This window comes from Pagrus pagrus (genome assembly GCF_965226575.1).
Source record: "Pagrus pagrus genome assembly, chromosome: 8".
NCBI classification, from domain to species: domain Eukaryota; kingdom Metazoa; phylum Chordata; class Actinopteri; order Spariformes; family Sparidae; genus Pagrus; species Pagrus pagrus.
The window spans coordinates 20,754,896-20,775,263 of record NC_140192.1 but is presented as its reverse complement, the minus strand read 5'-3'; the positions used below and the strand labels follow the sequence as shown (position 1 = coordinate 20,775,263).

The 20,368-nt window shown below is 43.1% G+C and overlaps 1 protein-coding gene across 1 annotated transcript; it reads right to left on the bottom strand.

Moving 5' to 3' along the window:
* Window positions 1-2,367: 2,367 nt before the first annotated feature.
* neff1 (neuronal intermediate filament family member 1) lies at window positions 2,368-9,842 on the bottom strand. The gene is made up of 4 exons (XM_084360809.1): window positions 8,927-9,842; window positions 6,226-6,543; window positions 5,606-5,730; window positions 2,368-4,369 (listed from the first exon to the last, which is right to left on the bottom strand). The coding sequence occupies exons 1-4, from the start codon at window positions 9,671-9,673 to the stop codon at window positions 4,012-4,014; spliced, it is 1,548 nt and encodes a 515-aa protein (XP_084216935.1). The 5' UTR covers window positions 9,674-9,842; the 3' UTR covers window positions 2,368-4,011.
* Window positions 9,843-20,368: the final 10,526 nt, after the last annotated feature.

The window sequence follows — 20,368 nt, the reverse complement described above, 5'->3', positions numbered from 1 at the left end:
TGAAGTGTCTATTTTGCACATGTGTGATTGTACCCAGAAGTCTCTAGAAGTATTTCCAGCTCCGCCTCTTGTCCCAGCAGCATCCATCGCCCTAAGTGGCTGCTCATCTCTGCCCATCTCTGCTCACTGGAATGCACTGGCTGTGCACCTCTGCACTGTTTTAAACGGACATCCGTACACAAACAGAAGAAGTAATCCGGGGGCAGTAGCTGCGATCTGTGATGAGAATGCTTTCTTGTAGCGCTGATGCACATAGATGGAGCAATGGCGTGTATTGATGTGTTGAGCTGCGTCATTAATGAATCAACACACAATGACACGTGTTGCATTGAAGCACTTAAAGGAGGTGTGTAGTCCTAAAAGGAACGGCATGTAACTGCCAACTGAGGTGTAAACAATGAACACACTTAACTTGTCAAATAAAGCGAAGGAAATTAAAGCAGTTGGCGTGTCCACTAAAATGCGCACAACAAAATAAGCCGAGGTTTCAGGTGAAGTGAATTTGTGGAGCTGCAATCAGACAAAATGGAATCACTGAAAGCGGTTGCGGTGTCACTTGAAGGTCAAACGATGTGACTAGAATCAGGTACTGTAAGGTAAGTGTAAGAGATGCCGTGTCAGTTAATGTCAAAGTGGTGAAAGCAGTTTAGATCGCCTGAAGTTTAAGTGATGAAAGCTGAACTGTCAGTTGGTGTAAGAGAAGTGAAAGTAGTTGAAATGTCACTTTGAAGGGTTGCAAACAGCTTATCTGAAAGCTTTGAAGGTGCGATATGTAAGAATTTTAGTGTAAAACATTCATAAATGAAATAAAATCATCAACAGAATGTGAAGAAATGGCAGTTTTGACATTTTGCCAAAGGTGTCTGTGTATTGTGTTGCAGAGTCACCTTCTGAAGTTAATTCTCCCAGCAGTCCAAAGCTCTTGTGCTAGCAATGTATAGGCACCAAGTCCTCAGGAAGTGCGCCAGGCTTTGAAGACAGTTTTCATACAGTGTAATTACATCGTCACGTGATGCACTGCGGCCCATAAATACATTTTCCTAGAAGCTTACATTGTGAAAGATACATTTTTTTGACTTGTCTCACTATCATAATTTGAGCCATTGGGTCCAATAAAATTTAGAAAGTCTAGAAGAGCTGCACGATTAAAGTTAGCCAGGCACTAAATTGGAAGTTAGCAAGCTCACTCTTTGGGCCACACAACATTTTTTCAACATATTTTGCATTTTCAAACCCAGGAAGTCAAGCTTTTTTGGCTTCAAAGCATGACTGAGCAGCTTTTACAGGAATGAATGGGGCTCCACCTCCAACACTGTGTCCAGGTTTTAGTGAAACATCCTTGGTAGACACCAACAGCTAACTGACAACAAGCTAGCTAGCAAGCTAACAGTCGCTACAGTCATGAATGAATAAACTGAACACTGTTAGCAGCAGTTAGCAGGTAATGCTGCCTGTATTTGTTGGACTATGAATTTAACAAGTTGCCAGTTCTTACATCCTGCTCCTTTAAATGTGGTGATGGAGGCCCTGTTTTCGACTGCCTTATACCCAAAGGCATGCTGGGAAAGGTTCCAGCTGCGTAATGTCCTCGTATATGTGTAGGTGGTTTCAGTAAACTGAGGGATGTTAAAGGTGCACTACGTAGTTTTGAAGACATTTTAATCAGAAGAGAAAGATCTTCATTGACTGATTTTTTTTCCTGCCTCAACAAACTAAATCAACAAACTCTCTTTATTTTCATGAGTGAATAAACTGAATAAACAAACTGACCTTAAAGGACAACACAATTTAATGCTGTTTTACTTTGTTTATATGTGGCGGACCCTGCCACCTTTCTAGCTTCAAACAGTGTTCTGGATTTTCCTCTGAGACCAGTTTGTTTATTCAGTTATGGGAAAAATAAATATTTCTGATTTTATATTATGACCTCATTAATATTGTTAATATTAAAATTCTGAGTTTGAGACTTCTTCTCCAAAACTACACAGTGCCCCTTTACGGTTAAAAAGTAATAGGCAGCTGCAGCTTTGAGCATTAAAGCATGGAGGAAACTGTCACATCATGAATAAACACAGGCTTTCATCATATTTCATCACTCTTGGCAACCTTTTCAACTGAGCAGTTTGTTATTGTCGGTGACATCCTTACAACACTGTGCATACAAATAGGTTCCACTCCTACATACTTTAACCCTTCCCGTTTATCATTTTATACACAACACATTAAAAACTTGAATATTTTGTAGTTTACTGTCTGTGTTATTCTCACAGAATTACATACATATTAGCAGCGGAAGACATTTGTTTTATTTATTTCCATTTACAAATGTCAGTCCTATTTTGCGACATTAAAGACGCAGAGATGGAGTGTGTTTGGTTAATAAATGTCTTTATTTGGCTTTGAGAGGAATATCACTGCATGAGATAGCAGCACATACAGTCACAGTTGTACAGCAGAGGTCTGGAAAATGTCAGCACTCCTCAGCCTCGCCAGAAACACGTGGGTTGCAGGTGAAAATATGTTTTATTTTAACTTTCAGACATGGTTAAGGCAAGTTTCTTAATAGAACACACAACAAGCAAAAAATCTATCCCATCCAGCAGATATTCAAGCTCTGAGAGTCAGGCCATGCATTCATGCCCGTTGGTTGATTCATTTGTCACAAAGAAAAAAGCCCAGGGGATGAAGAGATGGACCAACAGTGAAATGAAACCGTTCAGGGCAAAGTGATAGAAGGGGTGATGGTGAAATAGCCCTTATATGCATCTCCGTACCATATAGCCATGACCCCTACGGCATCTGCCCCACCTGCCACTTCCAGTCTGAGCTGAGGGCTGTCAGTGTCATCATCAGCTGCCTGACACCGACAGCCACGCTCACCTACACTTTGTTTCCTTTATCCAGCAAAATCAAACAAAAGCACTACTACATCTGTGTGAGGGGAAACAGAAGAGGTTGGTTTACTCTTGAGATGAGGGGAAATAAATGAGGAATTAGAATTATATTAACTTATATTGAATTATAAATATTAAGCTCTGACTGGTGGCTGATAAATTTCTTGACAAATGAATCAACCGAAGGGGGGATAATTCATATTCCCAAAAATATTATATATAGCGGCAATTTTAAACTCTACATTTTTCATTCCCAAAGATGCACTTCCTCACGGAGAAGCTGCAGCACTCCTCCTCCTCCCCAGCAACTGAAAATACCGCCCACCCTCCCAACACATTCGTATATACAGTTTTTTTCCGAGTTGCCATTATTGCCGTGCTGTGACGCTGCAGTGACTTGAAGAAGAATGGAAAAGGGCTTGAATGTTTCGTGGTACATTTCATTTTGTCATGGTGGGATGACACACATGATGGAAATGAGAGGAAAAAAAGAGGGGAGTGGAAAGCATTCACCTGCTGTGCGAAATGTTGGGTTTGACTCACAGTTCAGACAGAAGCACTTTTTCTGCTAATCTTTCCTCGTTCGGGAATGAGCTGGTAGAGCTTCAGTCTACGATAAAATCCTCAACTTACAGTACTCCCCAACTTTTATATGTAAAAATCAAATAGCACCTTAAAAGTTGGACTGGCTGATACTCATGCGCCAAGATCTGTGCGTTTATCTTAAAGTCTGTGTGCTGCTGACAGTATTGTTACTTTCAAGGTTTTGATTGCTCCTACTGTGTATATTGATCATTGATGGCACCATACTGTTGCTCATATGAGGGAAAATCATCCCCTACTTTCAAATTTAGGAAACGTGACATCATGCTAGCTTTCAGGACATCTATTCCCATCTAAAGCTCCTTCTCTGCCTAGTAAAATGAGTACTACTCACGTCTGATTACAGAGCAAACAGAGAGTGAAGAACACCGGAGGTGTGAGGCATCTGGAGTGTGCAGAGTTGTGTGTGTTCATGTGTGACAGAGAGGATGTGAACAGCGACCAGATCCATATATGTGATTGGTGTGATGAGGAATGTGTTACTGATAATGACGAAGATGATGACACAAGCAGTTTAACTCTTGCTGTTCTTGGCGGCGGGGCCCTCCTTCTTCTTCTCCTTCTCCTCCTTCTCTTTGGGCTTCTCCTCCTCCTCTTCTTCCTCCTCCTCTCCCTCACCCTCGCCCTCCTCCTGGTCGTCTCCCTCCTCTCCCTCCTCTCCCTCATCTCCCTCCTCCTCTCCCTCCTCTCCCTCCTCCTCCTCCTCTTCTTCCTCTCCCTCCTCTTCCTCCTCCTCGGGCTTGGCTTCAGACTTCCTGTAGGCTCCGAGGGAGTAGGCGCGGGAAGACATGTAGGAGAAGCCGGGGTAGCCGGACTGGACCATGGCGCCGCTGACGGAGCTGAGGCGGCACTCCTCACCTTCCAGCAGCTTCCTGCACAGACGGAGAGAGAGACAGACGGAGGACAAAAGATGACATCGCCTCTAGTCTGGTTCTGTCACTATAATTATCTCAGTGTGTCTCTCCTGAGGGATCTAATGTCACTGGATCAGTGTCAGTGGAAACACCTCCGCTGTCTGTTTTGGTAGATTTGCCCAGAACATTATCACGGTGTCTGAGTTAGATTCTTGTATGGTTTCACATCATATCACTTACATGTGTCTTATCTTATTACAGTAGAAGAAGAACTGATCAACTTGCATGAAACGGAGGGACTATCAAATTGTTCATGCAAGCATGTTAAATCAGACGCTCCAAGTTGAAAAGAAGTATTATTTAAAGCTGTGTAACTATTATTTTTCTTTAAATATGATTAAGAATTCTGCCTTTATTGGACAGTTTACTGAGTAGATATAGAGAGTGGTGGAGGAGAGACTGGCATGACATGCAACAGTGGTCCCTTGCCCTAATCAAACCGAGACAATTGTAGTTATATACTATGCATAATAAAAACTATGCAACCAGAAGCCCCAGAGGAGTTTAATTCTAAAAATGCTTAAAATAAATGTTGGATTGGAAGTGAAGCTCAATGTAGAAGTGAATTTTTCAAGACGAAAGATAGTATCAGCTGAAAACTTGTACTTGATATTCTTGTCTCTGAAATTAAAACTTCCAATCCATCAACCAAAGACAAAAAAGTTTTAGGCTTGACTGCCCTGCGTTGTTGAACATATCAAGTGGATTTTAAAAATTATTCTGTAGGCAAAAATATCTGATTTTTTTCATGTGTTGTAGCCGCTGAACTTCAAAAATATAAAGGAGGGAAAACTAAATGCAAAATACAATAATAACAATTATTTTCCTCCTGTGAATACCTACAGATCTCTTTCACACATGGATTAAGGCATACAAAAGATTATCTAATGTGTCAGACATGATTTTCACAGAAAAAAGTGTAACTACCACATTAAAATCCTTAAAATGAGTATATCAGGACGTCTCCTACTTCACAATTTATGTGCACTGGAGGCTTTCCACATCAAACTCATAGGCCTGTCTCTTAAAATCAGGTTTTCAATTAGCAATTTTCACTTTCAGGAGATTAACGTTAAACCAACCGTCTACTGTCAAACTGAAAAACACAGTTTTGACTGAAGTGGGACTTTAAAACTCTACACTATAAAAGCTAACACTTAAAATCACTGCTGCAGTGTTTGTGATGTCGCCCACCTGTAGGCAGCGATCTCAATGTCAAGCGCCATCTTGACATTCAGCAGGTCCTGGTATTCACGCAGGTGACGGGACATTTCTCCTTTGGTGCTGCGCAGGGCACCCTCCAGCTGCTGAATGGTATCCTACACACGCACACACACACACACACACACACACACACACACACACACACACACATCGCATCATGAAATACCAATAACTTGTTCAGAGAATGTGCTGATAAACATCTAAGTAGAGATTTTCACTTTTGTCTCATCACACTGAACAAGGAGTGCGTTCAGTTTTAATTTCTAAGTGATTCATAAAAGACACAACTGTAATCACATATCCAAGGCCGTGTCCTACATCAGTGTCCACCATGTGGACTTAAGTTGTTGAGTCTGTTATCTTTGGCAGAATTCAAGACTATTGTAAATTCTGTGGTAAAAGACCCCGTTGTTATTGCCTCTATGAGGGCCTCCTTTTAGCCTTCTCAGACATATAGCTTGTATAAGTTACTGTTAATAACTTTTGGTCAGGTCTCTCCCTGCATCCTTAATGAGACTTGGTTAACTAACAATCAATTAAATCATAAAACAAAAGAACCAATATCTCACTAATATGTGTCATTAATTTACCTGCATATCTCCAATTTCATTGCCATGGCGATCCTCCATCTCGGCAATCTGCCTCTCCAGAGCCTCGTTGTGGCCCCTGAGGGCCTCGATCTCCAGGGTGCGGGCCTGCACCTGCCTGCGGTACTCGCTCAGCTCCTCCTTGGAGTGCTTGATGGCGTCCTGGTTGCGGGCAGCAGCCTCGGTCACGCTGGCAAACTTGGAGCGGTACCAATCCTCGGCCTGGGCCTGGTTCCTGGCCGACAGGTTCTCATACTGAACTCGGATGTCCTTCAGGGCGGCAGTCAGGTCCGGTTTGCTCATGTCCATCTCCACAGACACCTGAATGAAGGAGAGGGAGAGAAAGTAAAGATTAAAGATAAAAATAATAAAGGTTTTGTGACCATTAATTCTTAAAAGTTAAAGGAATTATAAAACTGTCTGTCTAAATGCTTTATGGTACTTTTTTGCTTACGTGTACTCCGTAATTATTTGAGTTATTTAAGATGATTTTTATCCTTTGAACTGTATATTTTTGATTATGGAACAATCTAATGAAAAAATGGCTTAAGTAATGGGCAGAAAAAGCAGGCTGGTGACCAGGAAGTGACCAGTCTGACTCCGAGGTTATTGCTTCTCTGTTTTTTCGAGGTGCTTTACATTATTTGTGTCTGAACTGATCTGACTTTCAACCATTGATGGCGAGAAGCTTTTTAACCCACACTCGACTACCTGTAGCTAATCAACTGACCAGCCTGATAAAAACAGGGAGTATTTCTTTATGTGTTTTAAACTGTGCAGACTCACATATAAACCGAATAAACTTCTAATCTAACTGTATAAAATATCATGTATACGCAGCCAGCAGGCGAAGGCTTCTTTCTCTGTGGCTGTGTTCGATGCAGATCCTGCTCTACACTATACTTGGACTGCATGCCTCCGGGTGACATATACATATATGTATAAGGTGAGCAGGCTGTTGATGAGCTGAGTTGCAGTCCTGTGAGGTGGACCGCCGCAGGACTGATGAATCAACTGCTGACTCAGGCCTCCCTGCTGGAGAGAGCTGTGCTGTCAATAGCTTACATGGCAATAACATTCCCTTCAGGGGGAGAGGAGAGGAGGGACCCCTGGGAAATTTACCCAGCAACCATCACTCCACTGCACAACTTGACTGCTCAATACTACTGCACGTTCAATGAATTGATTTCCTGCTGAAAGTTGCTGCTGCCCTTCACTCCAGTGTCTTTCCTCGTGTCATCGGCAACACGATGAGCTCCATTACTGTCCCATAGAAAACAGCTCAGCTCAAGACTTCCTCAAGGAGCAGCAGAAAACAACTCTCTCCAAAACTTTTGTGTGAAATGTCCAATTGTATTCTCACTGTTGTGCTGTTGTTCAGCTTGGAATGAACATGGAAACAATTGCACCTCACATGCTTGCTTCTGCGCGCTGCCCCTTGGGATGACCACACCCCTGGATTATGCGCTATTTCTCCGCATTTTCTTCCCCCCTCCTCCCCCTTTCCTTACCTCCTTGAGTGAACACCTCACAGTTATCCCCAAAACAGTAGCCTAACCTCAGTCTATCACCTAATTATGAACACATTATTATAATAAAGTATATTTATATTTAAAGAGACACCTCTGTGACAAAATACTCACATTAATCCAAACAGTAAATACAGTTTAAAGCCATACTTTGCACAAAATGGCATCAACCACAAGCTCAACAAAAACAAACACTCTTTTAGGTTAAACATCTTTAAAGTTTGCACCGGGGCTGCAGGGAGGCTGGAGCCCCCTGATGTATGAGAGGATGAGGAGGGGGAGGAGGAGGAGGAGGGAGAGCCTGGTGCTGAAACGGAACTGCAGTGCCATCAATTATCCAGTGCGCAGTGTTCAAATGGACGAGGACGCAGCATGTCGTGCATACAGAGAAAGACTGCTATTAGACTTGATATCATACTGTCTAACCCTGTTGTATCAGGTCATATAAACAGCTGTAGTGGACCTGCGTTTCTGACTCATACATGTATTGTAGTATTTGAGGCATTATTCTGAGGAGATAAGGCTCCAAGAATCAATAACTTCTTTAAAATCACTTCTTAAAACCCACTTTTACCCCTTTTAAAACTGATTCGTCATCTTTCTATCTTTTCATTCCTTTTTCTGCTCTTAGTCTAGTTTTTTCCGTCCTTAACTCCTTTTATTTGTTTATTTTGAATCTATTTATCATCCTTTATTATTGTTTCCTGATTATAACCTTCTTACCTGCTCTTAATTCCAACTTTTGCTCTCTCTCTTTCTTTTCCTTTGATTTTGCCTGTTTTATGGCTTTTACTTGTAATGTCTCATATTGCCTTCTTGTTTTAACTTACCTTTGGCGTCACTGTTGAGTGCTTATTCCTGACTTTCCTGCTTTTGCTTGATCAGTCAAAGCACTTTGTGAAGTAAATAAAGTTTATGTGTAATTATTTCTCATGTATAACCTTCACACAAGTCGTTTGTAACAAATCAAAAGTGGTGTCTTGTGAGTTCATGATAGGATTTACGGTATAATAAGAGTGTTGTGGTCTGGTGAAGCATGGAGGAACACAGGGAGGAGATCAAGTTTGAGAAGGTCACAGTAAAGTCAGAGCAGGTCATTGCAAACAGGGGCACAGTGTTGAGGGATGTTAAAGTGAAACCAGAGTGGTTGATGATGAGGTGGGGTGTGTGTGTACCTGTGTGGCCTGCAGAGACGCCTGCAGCTCCTGCAGCTCCTCCTCATGAACTTTCCTGAGGAAGGCGATCTCGTCCAGCAGCGCCTCCACCTTCTTCTCCAGCTCCAGACGCGCCAGGGTGGCGTCGTCCACGTCCTTGCGGTAGCCCTTCAGGGTGTTCTCCGCCTCCTCGCGCAGCCGGGTCTCCTCGTCGAGCTTCTCCCGCACGCGCTCCAGCGTCTCGTTCATCTGCACGCAGTCCACGTGCATCTGGCTCTTCTCGTGCGTCAGCTCCTCCACGCGCGCCCGCAGCTCGCGGATCTCCTGCTCGTAGAGCTCGTGCAGGCGCGACGGCTCGTTGTTGCGCTGCCGCAGCATCGTCACCTCCGCCTCCAGAACTTTGTTCTGCTGCTCCAGGTTGTGAACTTTCTCGATGAAGGACACGAAGCGGTCGTTGAGGCCCTGCAGCTGCTCCTTCTCGTTGGTGCGGATGATCTTGAGCTCGTTGGTGACCGCGGTGGACTGGGTCAGGTCCATCGCGGAGTCCGTCATGGAGGAGAAGGAGCGGCCGGGCGCCGCCGTCCTGCGGTAGGAGGAGGAGGTCATCACGGAGGGAGAGCCATAGTTGCGGTGGCTGCTGCGGTACCCCGCAGAGTGCAGGCGGGACGGGCTGCTGCTGCTGCCCAGACCCACACGGCCGGATCGGGGTGCATCTCCGAAGATCTTCCGATAGGAGCTGCTGCTGTAAATGTCGCTGGAGTAACTCATGGTTCCTTGAGTGTGGTGGTGACCGGTGCCACTGCTTTGCACGGGAGAGAGAGAGAGAGAGTGCGTGGAGTTTCGGAGTGTGTGAGGGTGAGTGTGTGTGAGAGAGAGTGAGATGCGAGTGATGTCTGGCCAGGACAGGTGCTTTTATAGTGAAGGCGCCCGGCGCATCATTTGACGCAGGGACAACAGAGGATGAGGGAAACCTGCAAGCTTTTGCAGAAAGCCTCCACCCTCTGGGGAGACACGAATTCACTCATGCGGCTCCTCTTTTCTGCCTCGTAGCTCAGGCATCAACACAGCAGCTCTAAATGAAGATCACGTTTTGTATAGGGGCTTTAATGTATCCTGTCTGACCCCAGAGCCTACAAGTTTTGAAGTCACGTTTTCCTCTCAAGGTCTAACCTTATAAAATCACAACATGATAAAATCACGTGTAATCTCATTCCCCAGTACATCTATGATCCCCACCTGACTGTCTCGTGTTACCTCGGCCCACACTGTCCACTGTCACTGCAGTTTTTTCTCTGCTGTCCCAGCAGATTGGCAGCAGGGATCGATGTGTGGAGCTGTGCGCCACAGTGTTTTGGTGCTGCAGTCTGTACTCGGCCACCCTCACCCACCCCCCCACCGACCTCCGCAATATCAGAATACAGGATGAGACTCATTATAGTGGCCTGATTCCTGCACTCCCACATCATCGCAGTCCCTCATGCGCAGCCCTGGAAACATCCGATGGATCAGACACTGCAGTCCTCATCATAAGTCACCACAACCACCAAGAGCCTGTATTTTTGCATAAACTTTATATAACTTAGATCACTTGAGAGTTAACACTGCAGCGTAAATGTGTGCATAAATCTGATAACCAAAGGTGGATAAAAGTTGATCCTTTAGATGCATTCACTTGTCAGTAGCCATTCAGTCTTGTGGGGCCTGTGTGGGATTAAAATGCTGCGCAGAGCTGTCGCTGGCCTTGGTCCTGATCCAGACTGGAGGCAGGAGAGGGACCACGCCCCTGAAAAGGAGAGAGAGAGAGAGAGAGAGAGAGAGAGCAGCATGCACCCACCCACAGGACTGCAGCCTCACCACCTCCAAACACATCCTCTGCCCCCTTCTCACCGGCAGTCTGGCAAACAGCCCAAAAAGTGAAAACGTGCAGCCACTGCCAAGTCGTCCTAGATGACCCCCTCTCTCTGATTACACTACTTTTACAATGTGAGAGAAGATATGGATAAATCAAAAGTACCTCGGTGTCTTCATGTTTTTTTAGTGGGATGTGGGAAAATGTTTTTTTCCCCTGCAAATAAAATAGTGTTCTTCTCTCTTTATTTTGCCGTCAGGCACCATGTTCTGTTATTAGAAGCATGTATTTGCTCAGCCATAATATCCAGAGCAAATCACTAAATCAGTCCCCAGAACTTTAAACAAATCCATCACGTGTTAAACGGTGCATTTGCATTTGATTTCTCCAGTGCTTTCAACACCATGCAGCCTGTGCTTCTGAGGGACAAGCTGCAGCACCCGGGGGTTGACCACCACCTGTCATCCTGGATCTTGGACTCCCATCCTATGCAGGACACTCAGAGCACTGGGGAGCTCCTTCAGCGACAGGCTGCTTCACCCAAAGTGTGTGAGGGAGCAATATTGCAGGTCCTTCCTTCCTGCTGCTGTTACAACCAGTACACATGCACACACACACACACACCAAATCAACTTCAAACTGTGCAATCTCATGGAGATTTTGTTTCTTATTTATACTGTTTATATTGTTTCTACTACTCTTTTACTTATATTTTAAAAAAATATATTTTTGACTTATTTATTACTACTCTTTTAATTGATGCTCTCTATTTTTGCTATCCCCTTTGTTGCTGTAATACCTCAAATTTCCTCGTTGTGGGACTAATAAAGGATTATCTTATTTTATTTCAGGTAGTCTCTAGATTTTTACTTACACATGTGAACCACTACAGGGTGCTAAAGCATCAGTGGTGCTCACATGTTCCAGCAGACCTGAGCTGATGCTTAGCACGTGTAAACAACAATCACATCCCTCCTTATTATAGCAATATTGCCCTCATGTTAGAATTTCTTCATACTGAGATCAGGGCCTTCACTTTACCTGCATTCACTGCATGTCTTAGGGGTTTTCCTACTGCAGTAGACCTGATTCAAATGAAAAGCTCATTATCAGGCCTCAGCAGAGCTCAATGTCGAGCTGATCATTTGAATAAGGTGTGTTGGAGCAGGGTAACATCTGAAACGTCCAGGACATGGTGACCCCAGGACCAGGATTGAAGAACACTATGAAGGTCATACTGTTGAGTATTTGCTGGATCTGTTTAAGAGAAGGGGTGCTTTTAACCACATGGTCGTCTAGGAGGATGTAGTGTAGTTTGTGGTGCTGTTGAACTGTATCGCATTATACTGAAGGGTGTTTCTCGTATTTTGATAACCTTGTCCATCTAAATGATGGTAGGCTGAATAACAGGAAAACCTTGCTGTGTAATGTGATACAGCTCAACAGCACTACAAGCCACATCCTCCAAAGTTACCATTAAGTTGATTAAACACCAATCTAAAACCTGCTGTATTGGACCTCATTTGTTTGAGCTACATGTACCTAATATACTGGCAGTTTTAAGTGCATGATATATAATTATGCACTGTGACTTTCTTGACTTGGAAAATAATCTTTTAAATTGACAAACATCATATGTGTGATTCATGGCACAGTTCAGATGGGATTGAAAAATGATTTGTCTTTCTCCCTTCGGTCTCATACCAAGTTTTTCTGAAATAAGCTCCCATGGGGTCCACCAGAAGGGGCGTGACTTCAGCTCTCTACTTAAAGTAATAATTGTCGATAAAGCGGGGTGTGCTTTAGGGCGTGGCTACTGTATGTAGTGACAAGTCCAAATATGGTCATGCCTGGCTCCAAAAAACAAGATGGCCATAATGTCAATCTCGGGACATCAACACATTAGTTGACAGTTGGACACTATGCATGTTGCCCACAGGTCAAGTGGTAGTGACTGACACACCTTAAAGTAAACACTACTTTGTCGTTACTTTAACGACTTTATTTTACTCATAATGTGCAAAATGAACATCATGCTGTGTTGAAGAAAACTTCAAACTAGTGATTGAGACCATAAACTCATTAGGAAACTGTTCACTTAGGTAATAAATGAAGTGAGAAGTAGGGTCATTTTCTCATAAGCTTACACACAATCAGACTTTCTTTTTGAAACCAGCAGATTCGCCCTCTGCAAGCCGTTAGAAGAATGCAGGTTTAAAGCTACTCCACATCAGTTTATCAAGGCTTAGAAACATCACTGCATGCACACTCATACAGACAGATTGTATGTTGTGTGTGTGTGTGTGTGTGTGTGTGTGTGTGTGTGTGTGTGTGTTTGAGAGAGAGATGGAGAGAGAGAGAGAGAGAGAGAGAGAGAGAGAGAGTGCCTGCAGTGCTTTGCCTTGGCCGGCCAGCCATTTTGACTGCTTTTGGTAACAAAGGGCCTACTTAAGTGGGAGGGTGCCAGTGACTCAGCAGGAAATAACAGGTAGCCAGACATGACTGATTTCTATCATTGTGTGCTGCTCAGCCTCCCTGTCCTCCCTTATAGTTACAAACTACCACCTGTGTTTAATTTATTCTGCTGAAAGCAGTCAGTAAAGTGATACACGCCATTAAATCCTCCATTTCACTCAGTCAACCAGTGTATCACTTCAGCTGTAATATAAAACTGCAGGTTTGCTGCATTATGAAAAAGTGACTCACAGTTCAGCGTACGGGTGCAACGTGCCGTGTTTTTGCATCTATAAACAACTACCACTTTAATACCGAGGCAGCAGTGTAATGACTGTAAACAAACAAGACCACAGTTGGCAGCCTTGAGCAGTCCTTACATTACCCTTTGCATGCAGATAGTGGCACTGGTCGGACTCCACAGGAAATATCCCATGGTGTTATACAACAAACAACAAGATGAGGGCGCTGGTCGACCAGCAGAAACAGAGAGGAGGCTTTCAAGGTTTGTAGCAAAAAGACTGAGTGATGCAGGGTAATACAGCTTATTTGGCAGCAGACATTTTGATATGACTTTGTTAGAAAATCACAGGCTAGTAATGTTAGTTATATTCTGTTTAAATCAGTCAGATTCACTGCCAGTAAAGTACAATGATACTGGTTTACTCATGGAAAAGAGCCAACATTACAGTTATTCATTACACCTGTGAAAAGTAGCCAATATCGTTATTGTTACAGGAAATGAGACATAATCTTGAACAGTAGATGCTGCAGTGTGCCCCCTGGTGTGAGATAATGTTATCCAGTTATTTGTTATCATAGTTAAAAGACAACTATGTGGCTGTTTCGTGTTTTATGTATTGTTGTCCATGTTCTAAAGTGTTTTATGTGTCCAATATGAAGAGCAATGCTGTTCTGCTTAATGTATTTTATGTCTCTATTTACACTTTACCAGGGACTGCAAACTGGCACATATACAGAAATCTTATTAAAGGGGCACTATGTAGTTTTTGCAAAAAAATTAACACAAAGAATTTTAATTGAGAGGATAATTGGACCTTGGCGGAGGAAAGCGATCAACTGACTGCCATTCTAGTTTTGTTTTTTGCTTTTAAATATAATATATTTCTTTAGTTGAGGCTTATGTCAGGCCGACTTTGGCCAAAGGGCCCCACGTTGGACAGCCATGATCTCTATATATAAATAAATACATCTCAGATATTAAAAGGATAATTCAACATTTGTTTTTGCCAAAAGTAGAGAAAATTGATACCACTCTCGTATCTCTCAGTTAAATATGAAGCTGGCAGCCAGTTAGCCTAACTTAGCAGAAAGACTAGGGGAAACAGCAAGTCTGATAAATAACACCTTTGTCTAGTTTTTAATCTGTACAAAAACCTTAATGTAAGAGTGACAATTTGAGGGGTTATGTGCCGGTGTCAGACTATATCTTGGTGCCGTAACTTTCTCGATGCTTGTCAACGTGAGGTTGTGAGGCAAACACTGGAGAACCATGGTCGTCATTGCTCCCAGCAAAGAAACAGTCCAGCGCATAACCCAAAATATGCAATAATGCATGTTTAATGCAAGACTTTAAAGTACTATAAATAGCATCTGTTTGCAGGGAGTCAAAGACGTTCACAGTCCCTCATTCTGCATGCTGTTATACCATGTACTGCAGGAAAGAATACTGTTCATTCCCCCCTTTCCTTCTGCCTCTCCTGGTGGGACTCTAACATAGTGATCCTCCCTCCACCAGCCTGCTACAGCTAACATTTCCCCCTCTGCTGTCCCGACCACTGCTGCTGCCAACACAGCCACATTATCCCTGCTGTGGTTTCATCTAATAGACTTGTAAACACTCTTCCACAGGGCAGCTAGTACTGTACACTCTGGCTGTTTAGCTGCAGCATAACAACCAGAATTGTTCTCAGGTAAGTTTAAAACTGTAAAGAGAATAATTGAATATTAGATATGGCTCCGCCAGTGTGGTCCACCTATCCTCATTGATCACATATTGCTGGTAGAATGAATATATAACTTGCCCATGTGTTCTTTACTCTTTAATGTTTAATCACTGAGTGGTATTATCTTCTCACATATACTGTATAACTCAGAAATTCCAGCTCTCCGTGGAGGCCCCGACACTGCTCCTGCTCCTTTGAAACTCTTCTCTCTTTGGTGCTTTGATATGCCAGGTGTTACTCACCGACACTAAGCGAGGCTCTCTGTGAAGAGCTTTACTACGTGTCACGTACAGGCCACTCAGCTCCCTCGCCTTTGTTCTATCTTGGATGCACTGATCTTGTCTGATGTGCACTCCTCACTCTGCTCCCCTGGGACACCACGTTCCCTCATGAAGACGATCTCCCTCCATCTGTTTGCATACACGCACACACGTACACACACACACACACACAAGCACAACAAGTATGCACACACTCAAAACTCTGTCTCTTGATCTGGGCTGTCAGTGGTGATGGAGGGTGATCAGGTAGGGCTGTTGTCACTCAGCCACATCCTGCACTGACAAATGATCACACAGGGAACCAACCATCTGCCTGCTGCAGGATTTCTATTCAGGTGATGAAATCCAGTGATGATCAGATCAATGCATTCACGCTGGATGGAAGTTGTCTTACTTAAAAGTGCAATATGTAGGCCTATGTATGAATTCATACTCCAAACAAATAGGGGGCAGCATATCGCCAGAGTAACCACTAATTGCTGCTAACTGCTATTAGCTAATTAGCTCCGAGCCCCCAGGAAGCGGCCAGGCTTTGAAGCTTTGTAGTGGCCAAACCGTGTAATTATAACGTCACTGATGTTCTGGGGCCCCAAAAGACTTTTACCCATAAGCTTACATTGTGAAGGAAGCGACTGTAAAACAGTGAATAATTTTTTTTGGAGCGTCACAACCCCAATGAAATGACCCGTTTGACCATCATAAGTTGAGCCATTCAGTCCAATAAAATTGGGAAAGTCTAGTAGAGCCTCAAGATTAAATCATTTTATTTCTATTCCAGTTAGCTGGATGCTTAACCAGGTCGGCAGAAGTCTCTAGTGCTCATGCTTTATGTCCCCACAACGCAGGAGCCTCAGGTAATTCTGTAGCCGGGAAGCCGAGCCATTTTAGCTTCATGCACCACTGAGCAGCTTTCATAGGAATGACCAGGGCTACACCTCTAACACTGTGTCCAGATATTACTGTAACGTCTGTGATTAGCTCAGTTAGCGTTGCAACTAGCGGGAGCTTGTAGCACTGGAGAAGTGTTGGTGTTTTTATTGCTAGCACGGGAGCTTCAGACCAGCAGGAGGGGGAAGTTTTAGGCCAAGGACGGGGGACCAAGCAGGGAATGCTGACAGGGAGTGGCGCCATAAAATGATTATTATTTCTTCACCTTCTGTTGATAATTTTAGTTATTATTTTACATCTTTTCAACAAAATTTCTTACATATTGCACCTTTATGAAAAAACATCAGTCAAATACAAAATATAAAGACATGTTTGGCATTTCTCACTCTCAGTTTCATTGTAAATCTAGGAGGTGAGCCTGTGTCTTGTCTGTAAAAACAGTTTTGACATAGATCGACTCGTACTCTGTATTTGTTATGTGTTGTGTGAGGTACTTAACCCTAGTAAGTGTATTACCTGCAGTAGATGACCATCAGCTCTCCGTTGGTGTGGAGAAGCAGCGAGCAGCGCCAGCAGGAAGCAGGGCTTTGTACCAGTATAGTAAACATGTATGTAGAGCTGTGATCCTACCCTCTCACTGAAGTTAGATAGAGACACCATTCACCCCATTATGAGAGACTGTACTATCAAAATGAGTTTGAAGCTAGAAAAAAATGACATAATGTTGCTTTAAAGTACGTTTAACATCAGATACTTTAAGACTTTTACTCAAGTACTATTTGCATGCACAATACCAAAACCCTGCTAACCTGAGGGGAGTTCAGTCATCATTCATGTCATTGGCTCCAACCTGTGCTTCTCCTGCTATGATATGCCAAAATGTCTGCAGGTGATCATGAGATAAACAATGATTAAATTAAAGAAGAGCCTCTAATCACAGGACTGTCACTGGTTTGGTGAGGGTTTAAGGGTGGAGGGAGTCATTATGTGCTCTCCATTGATGACCTGATGCCTATAGTGATTGAATCGCTGTGTATTAACTCAACCACTCCCAAGGGCTCGTTGTTGTTGTGTGTTTCCATGGCCCAAGTCATTTGCTGATTGTGGTGCTTTGGTGTGTATGTGTGTGTCATGCAGGTGTGTTCCCTACATTAGGTGCCTGCGTGCTGAAATGCAAGTTTGCATGTGTGTGTTTGTTTGCGAGTGTGTACGCGCATGATTGGTCAGGCCACCCTGTGAGGCGAAGGTCAAAGTAGGTGTGAAGGACCAGGATAAGCTGCTGGATTTGACTAATCTGACAAACGAGGACGAGGAGAGGTGGGTCAGTAGGTCTGGGCCTCTGACACATGCCCGCAAACAAACACCCTTACACAACTCTGTCAATACCATTTCTATACACACACACACACACACACACACACTCCAGCAGGTAGGTTGTGTCAATACACTCAGCTGGAGTGTGTTGTGCTTGGCTCAGGCTGAGCTGCATTGCGGTGGCTGTCTCGTGTTTCATGTGGAGATTAAACGTAAGGTGTGTCTTTAGGTGGACGCTTTTTAAGTGCTTTACAGTAGGATGTGACCGAAGGGTTATCTTATACAAGCACGAAGAGAGATAGACAGAAAGAAAGAAAGAAAGAAAGAAAGAAAGAAAAACTAACAGCAACTGTTAAACTGTACTCTCTTTGTAAGACAAGTCTCAGTGGCCTTGAGTCTGCAGAAAAGGACATCGGGTCATCATAACAATGGAAGTCATCCCAGAATATCCAAAGTGTGCACACATACTACAGTCAGGCATATCCACATAGTGCTGAGCCTCCCTCAACTGTTTCCCTGACAGCCCTGACCCTGCTGCACCTCCCCAGTCACATAGTGGACTCATTCTCATGACCTCGTCACTGTACTGTCTACAGCTAGGTCACACAGCTCTGGCCACTATCTACCCATTGATATGGAGCATCTTAACTGGATATTAGGCTACTTAAGTTCCTGATAATACTTCATTTTGCAGGTTCATTTACCTCAAATTACATCAAAGTTTATTAAAAATTACCCTATGATTTAATAAAAATCTCCTATTTTCCAATAAGCAGTTAACAATTCTTAATATAGTTTCAGTAAACTTCAGTAAACTAAACTGCTGATCGTGTCATTTTCATTTCCACCTAGTTTCAGTCTGACTTCCCCTCAGCAGGCCGCTAAACTAAAGTGAGTTGTTGCAGAATAATTTCCAGCTATAGTTTCTGCCCAACTTCTGCAGGTCAGTTTTCCTGTTATACATTTTTTGCTAATGTATAGTTGTCAAGAAATATAAAGAGTCATATTGTGATATTTAACTTGAGTTGTGTGAAGCCAGTATTATTAGGTGTCAACGGGCAAATAAGGAATACAACTTGAAGTGGAAAATTAGTCACTTGGTTCTTGATTATGAAGTTGTATTTGTTGGTATTTAGCAATGTATGGTGGCTTATTATAATCTTTTTTTTTTGGATTGTTTCAAAGTTGGACTGATCTGCTGAAGTGATAGGAATTGGTGGAAACGTAAATGGTTAAAAAATGTACTTCAATTTACTGACCTGCAGAAACTGCTGAAAAATAGCATAATATCATTATCAAATCATGTTGGGGTAATTTTCAACAAATGCTTCAGTAATGATTGTTGTAATTTGTTACTTAGTAATCACCACCTACTTACCATGAAATTTACGGTAAAATGAAGTGACACAGTATGACTTTTCTTTTTTTCAAATAATAGAAGTATTTGCTCATTTTACTCGCGTCTATTCATTAATACTTATCGGTTGTGTGTTAAAGCCCTTCAATAAACCAGTCGCTCATGAGCATGTTTGGCTCATGAACCGTTTTTGCCTTTAAAATTTTGCATCCATCGCCAACATTCCTTTATGTCTCAGTGTCATGAGCAAGTCAATAAAATACTAAAAAAAGCTTCATTATTCATATTATATATGAATAATATATGTTCATATATTATATATAAATACATCAGTAATTTTACACGGCCTAGAGCCTGGGGCTCCAGCTCTTTGGAAGTTCAAACTTTACCTAGTTATTGTAACATTAAAACAGTGTGAGCCATGGTGGTGAAGGGGTTACACTGTTTCCTGTCCAGGGTTTGACTCCTCTCCTCTCTGTGGGGAGATTGCAGGTTCTCCTTGAGCTTGTGTGGGTTTCCTTCCATCAAAACATGTTTATAATCCGGTCTGTGTCCTTGAACAAGTTGGCTGCCCACTGCTCCTCCGAGACAGGTTGAATGCAGACAACCAGTTTCACCTTGTTGAACATTGTATGATTGTATGTGATCGATAAAGATTCTTCTGTTAAGTCTTAGTTAGCCTACGAAATATTGACAGCCAGGTTAAACTGCTGCATTACTTACTGGTATAGCTGATTAATCTAAAAGACATTTGAGCTTCCCACCTTGAGCACAATGTCACAGGAAAATGTCTGCCGTGTGAATAATGTCTGTAGCGTGGTGTAGTTTGTAGTCCTAAAACCAAGAAATCAGCTCGCATTTTTGCACATCCAGTTCCCTCGTCTCAAAGTTTTTGAGCTTTTGAATTGGTTTTTGGTTAAATGCCTGAAATAAGGTCTGTGGTTACAACAGGCTGAAGATACTAAATGAGACTCTAAATGTCAATGTGTGGTGCACTTGGTTGAAGATGCAAATAGTGGAGAAGACAAGCCCTTTATCTGGACTGGACCTATTGGAGCTCGTCCCTCAGGTAAGGTTACAATCTGGAGCCAACAAGGCGTTTCAGGCTGCCCATGATGTAGAAACAGTGTTTCCCTGTGGCTCCCCTCCCCCTCAGCAGCCTGACACCTCCAGAAGGGATGCGGGATGCTTTTCAAGATGCTCACCCCCCACCTCCTCTCTTCTCCTTCTATGGCTTTGTGTGTGTTGGTTATTGAGCAGCAGTCAGATGGCTGTGATCATACAAACCTGGGATTTAGCCAGCAGATTACTCTGAAACACACTGGAGGGCTGGCGAGGATCAGGCCCTCATAG

Bases quoted from the DNA above. Each gene is read 5' to 3' on its own strand.
- neff1 (XM_084360809.1), bottom strand. From the start codon at position 9,673: ATGAGTTACTCCAGCGACATTTACAGCAGCAGCTCCTATCGGAAGATC. The intron at 6,544-8,926 runs GTACACACACAC...TCCTTCATTCAG, and splicing joins CGTCTCTGCAGGCCACACAG to GTGTCTGTGGAGATGGACAT. The intron at 4,370-5,605 runs GTGGGCGACATC...CCGTCTGTGCAG, and splicing joins ATTGAGATCGCTGCCTACAG to GAAGCTGCTGGAAGGTGAGG.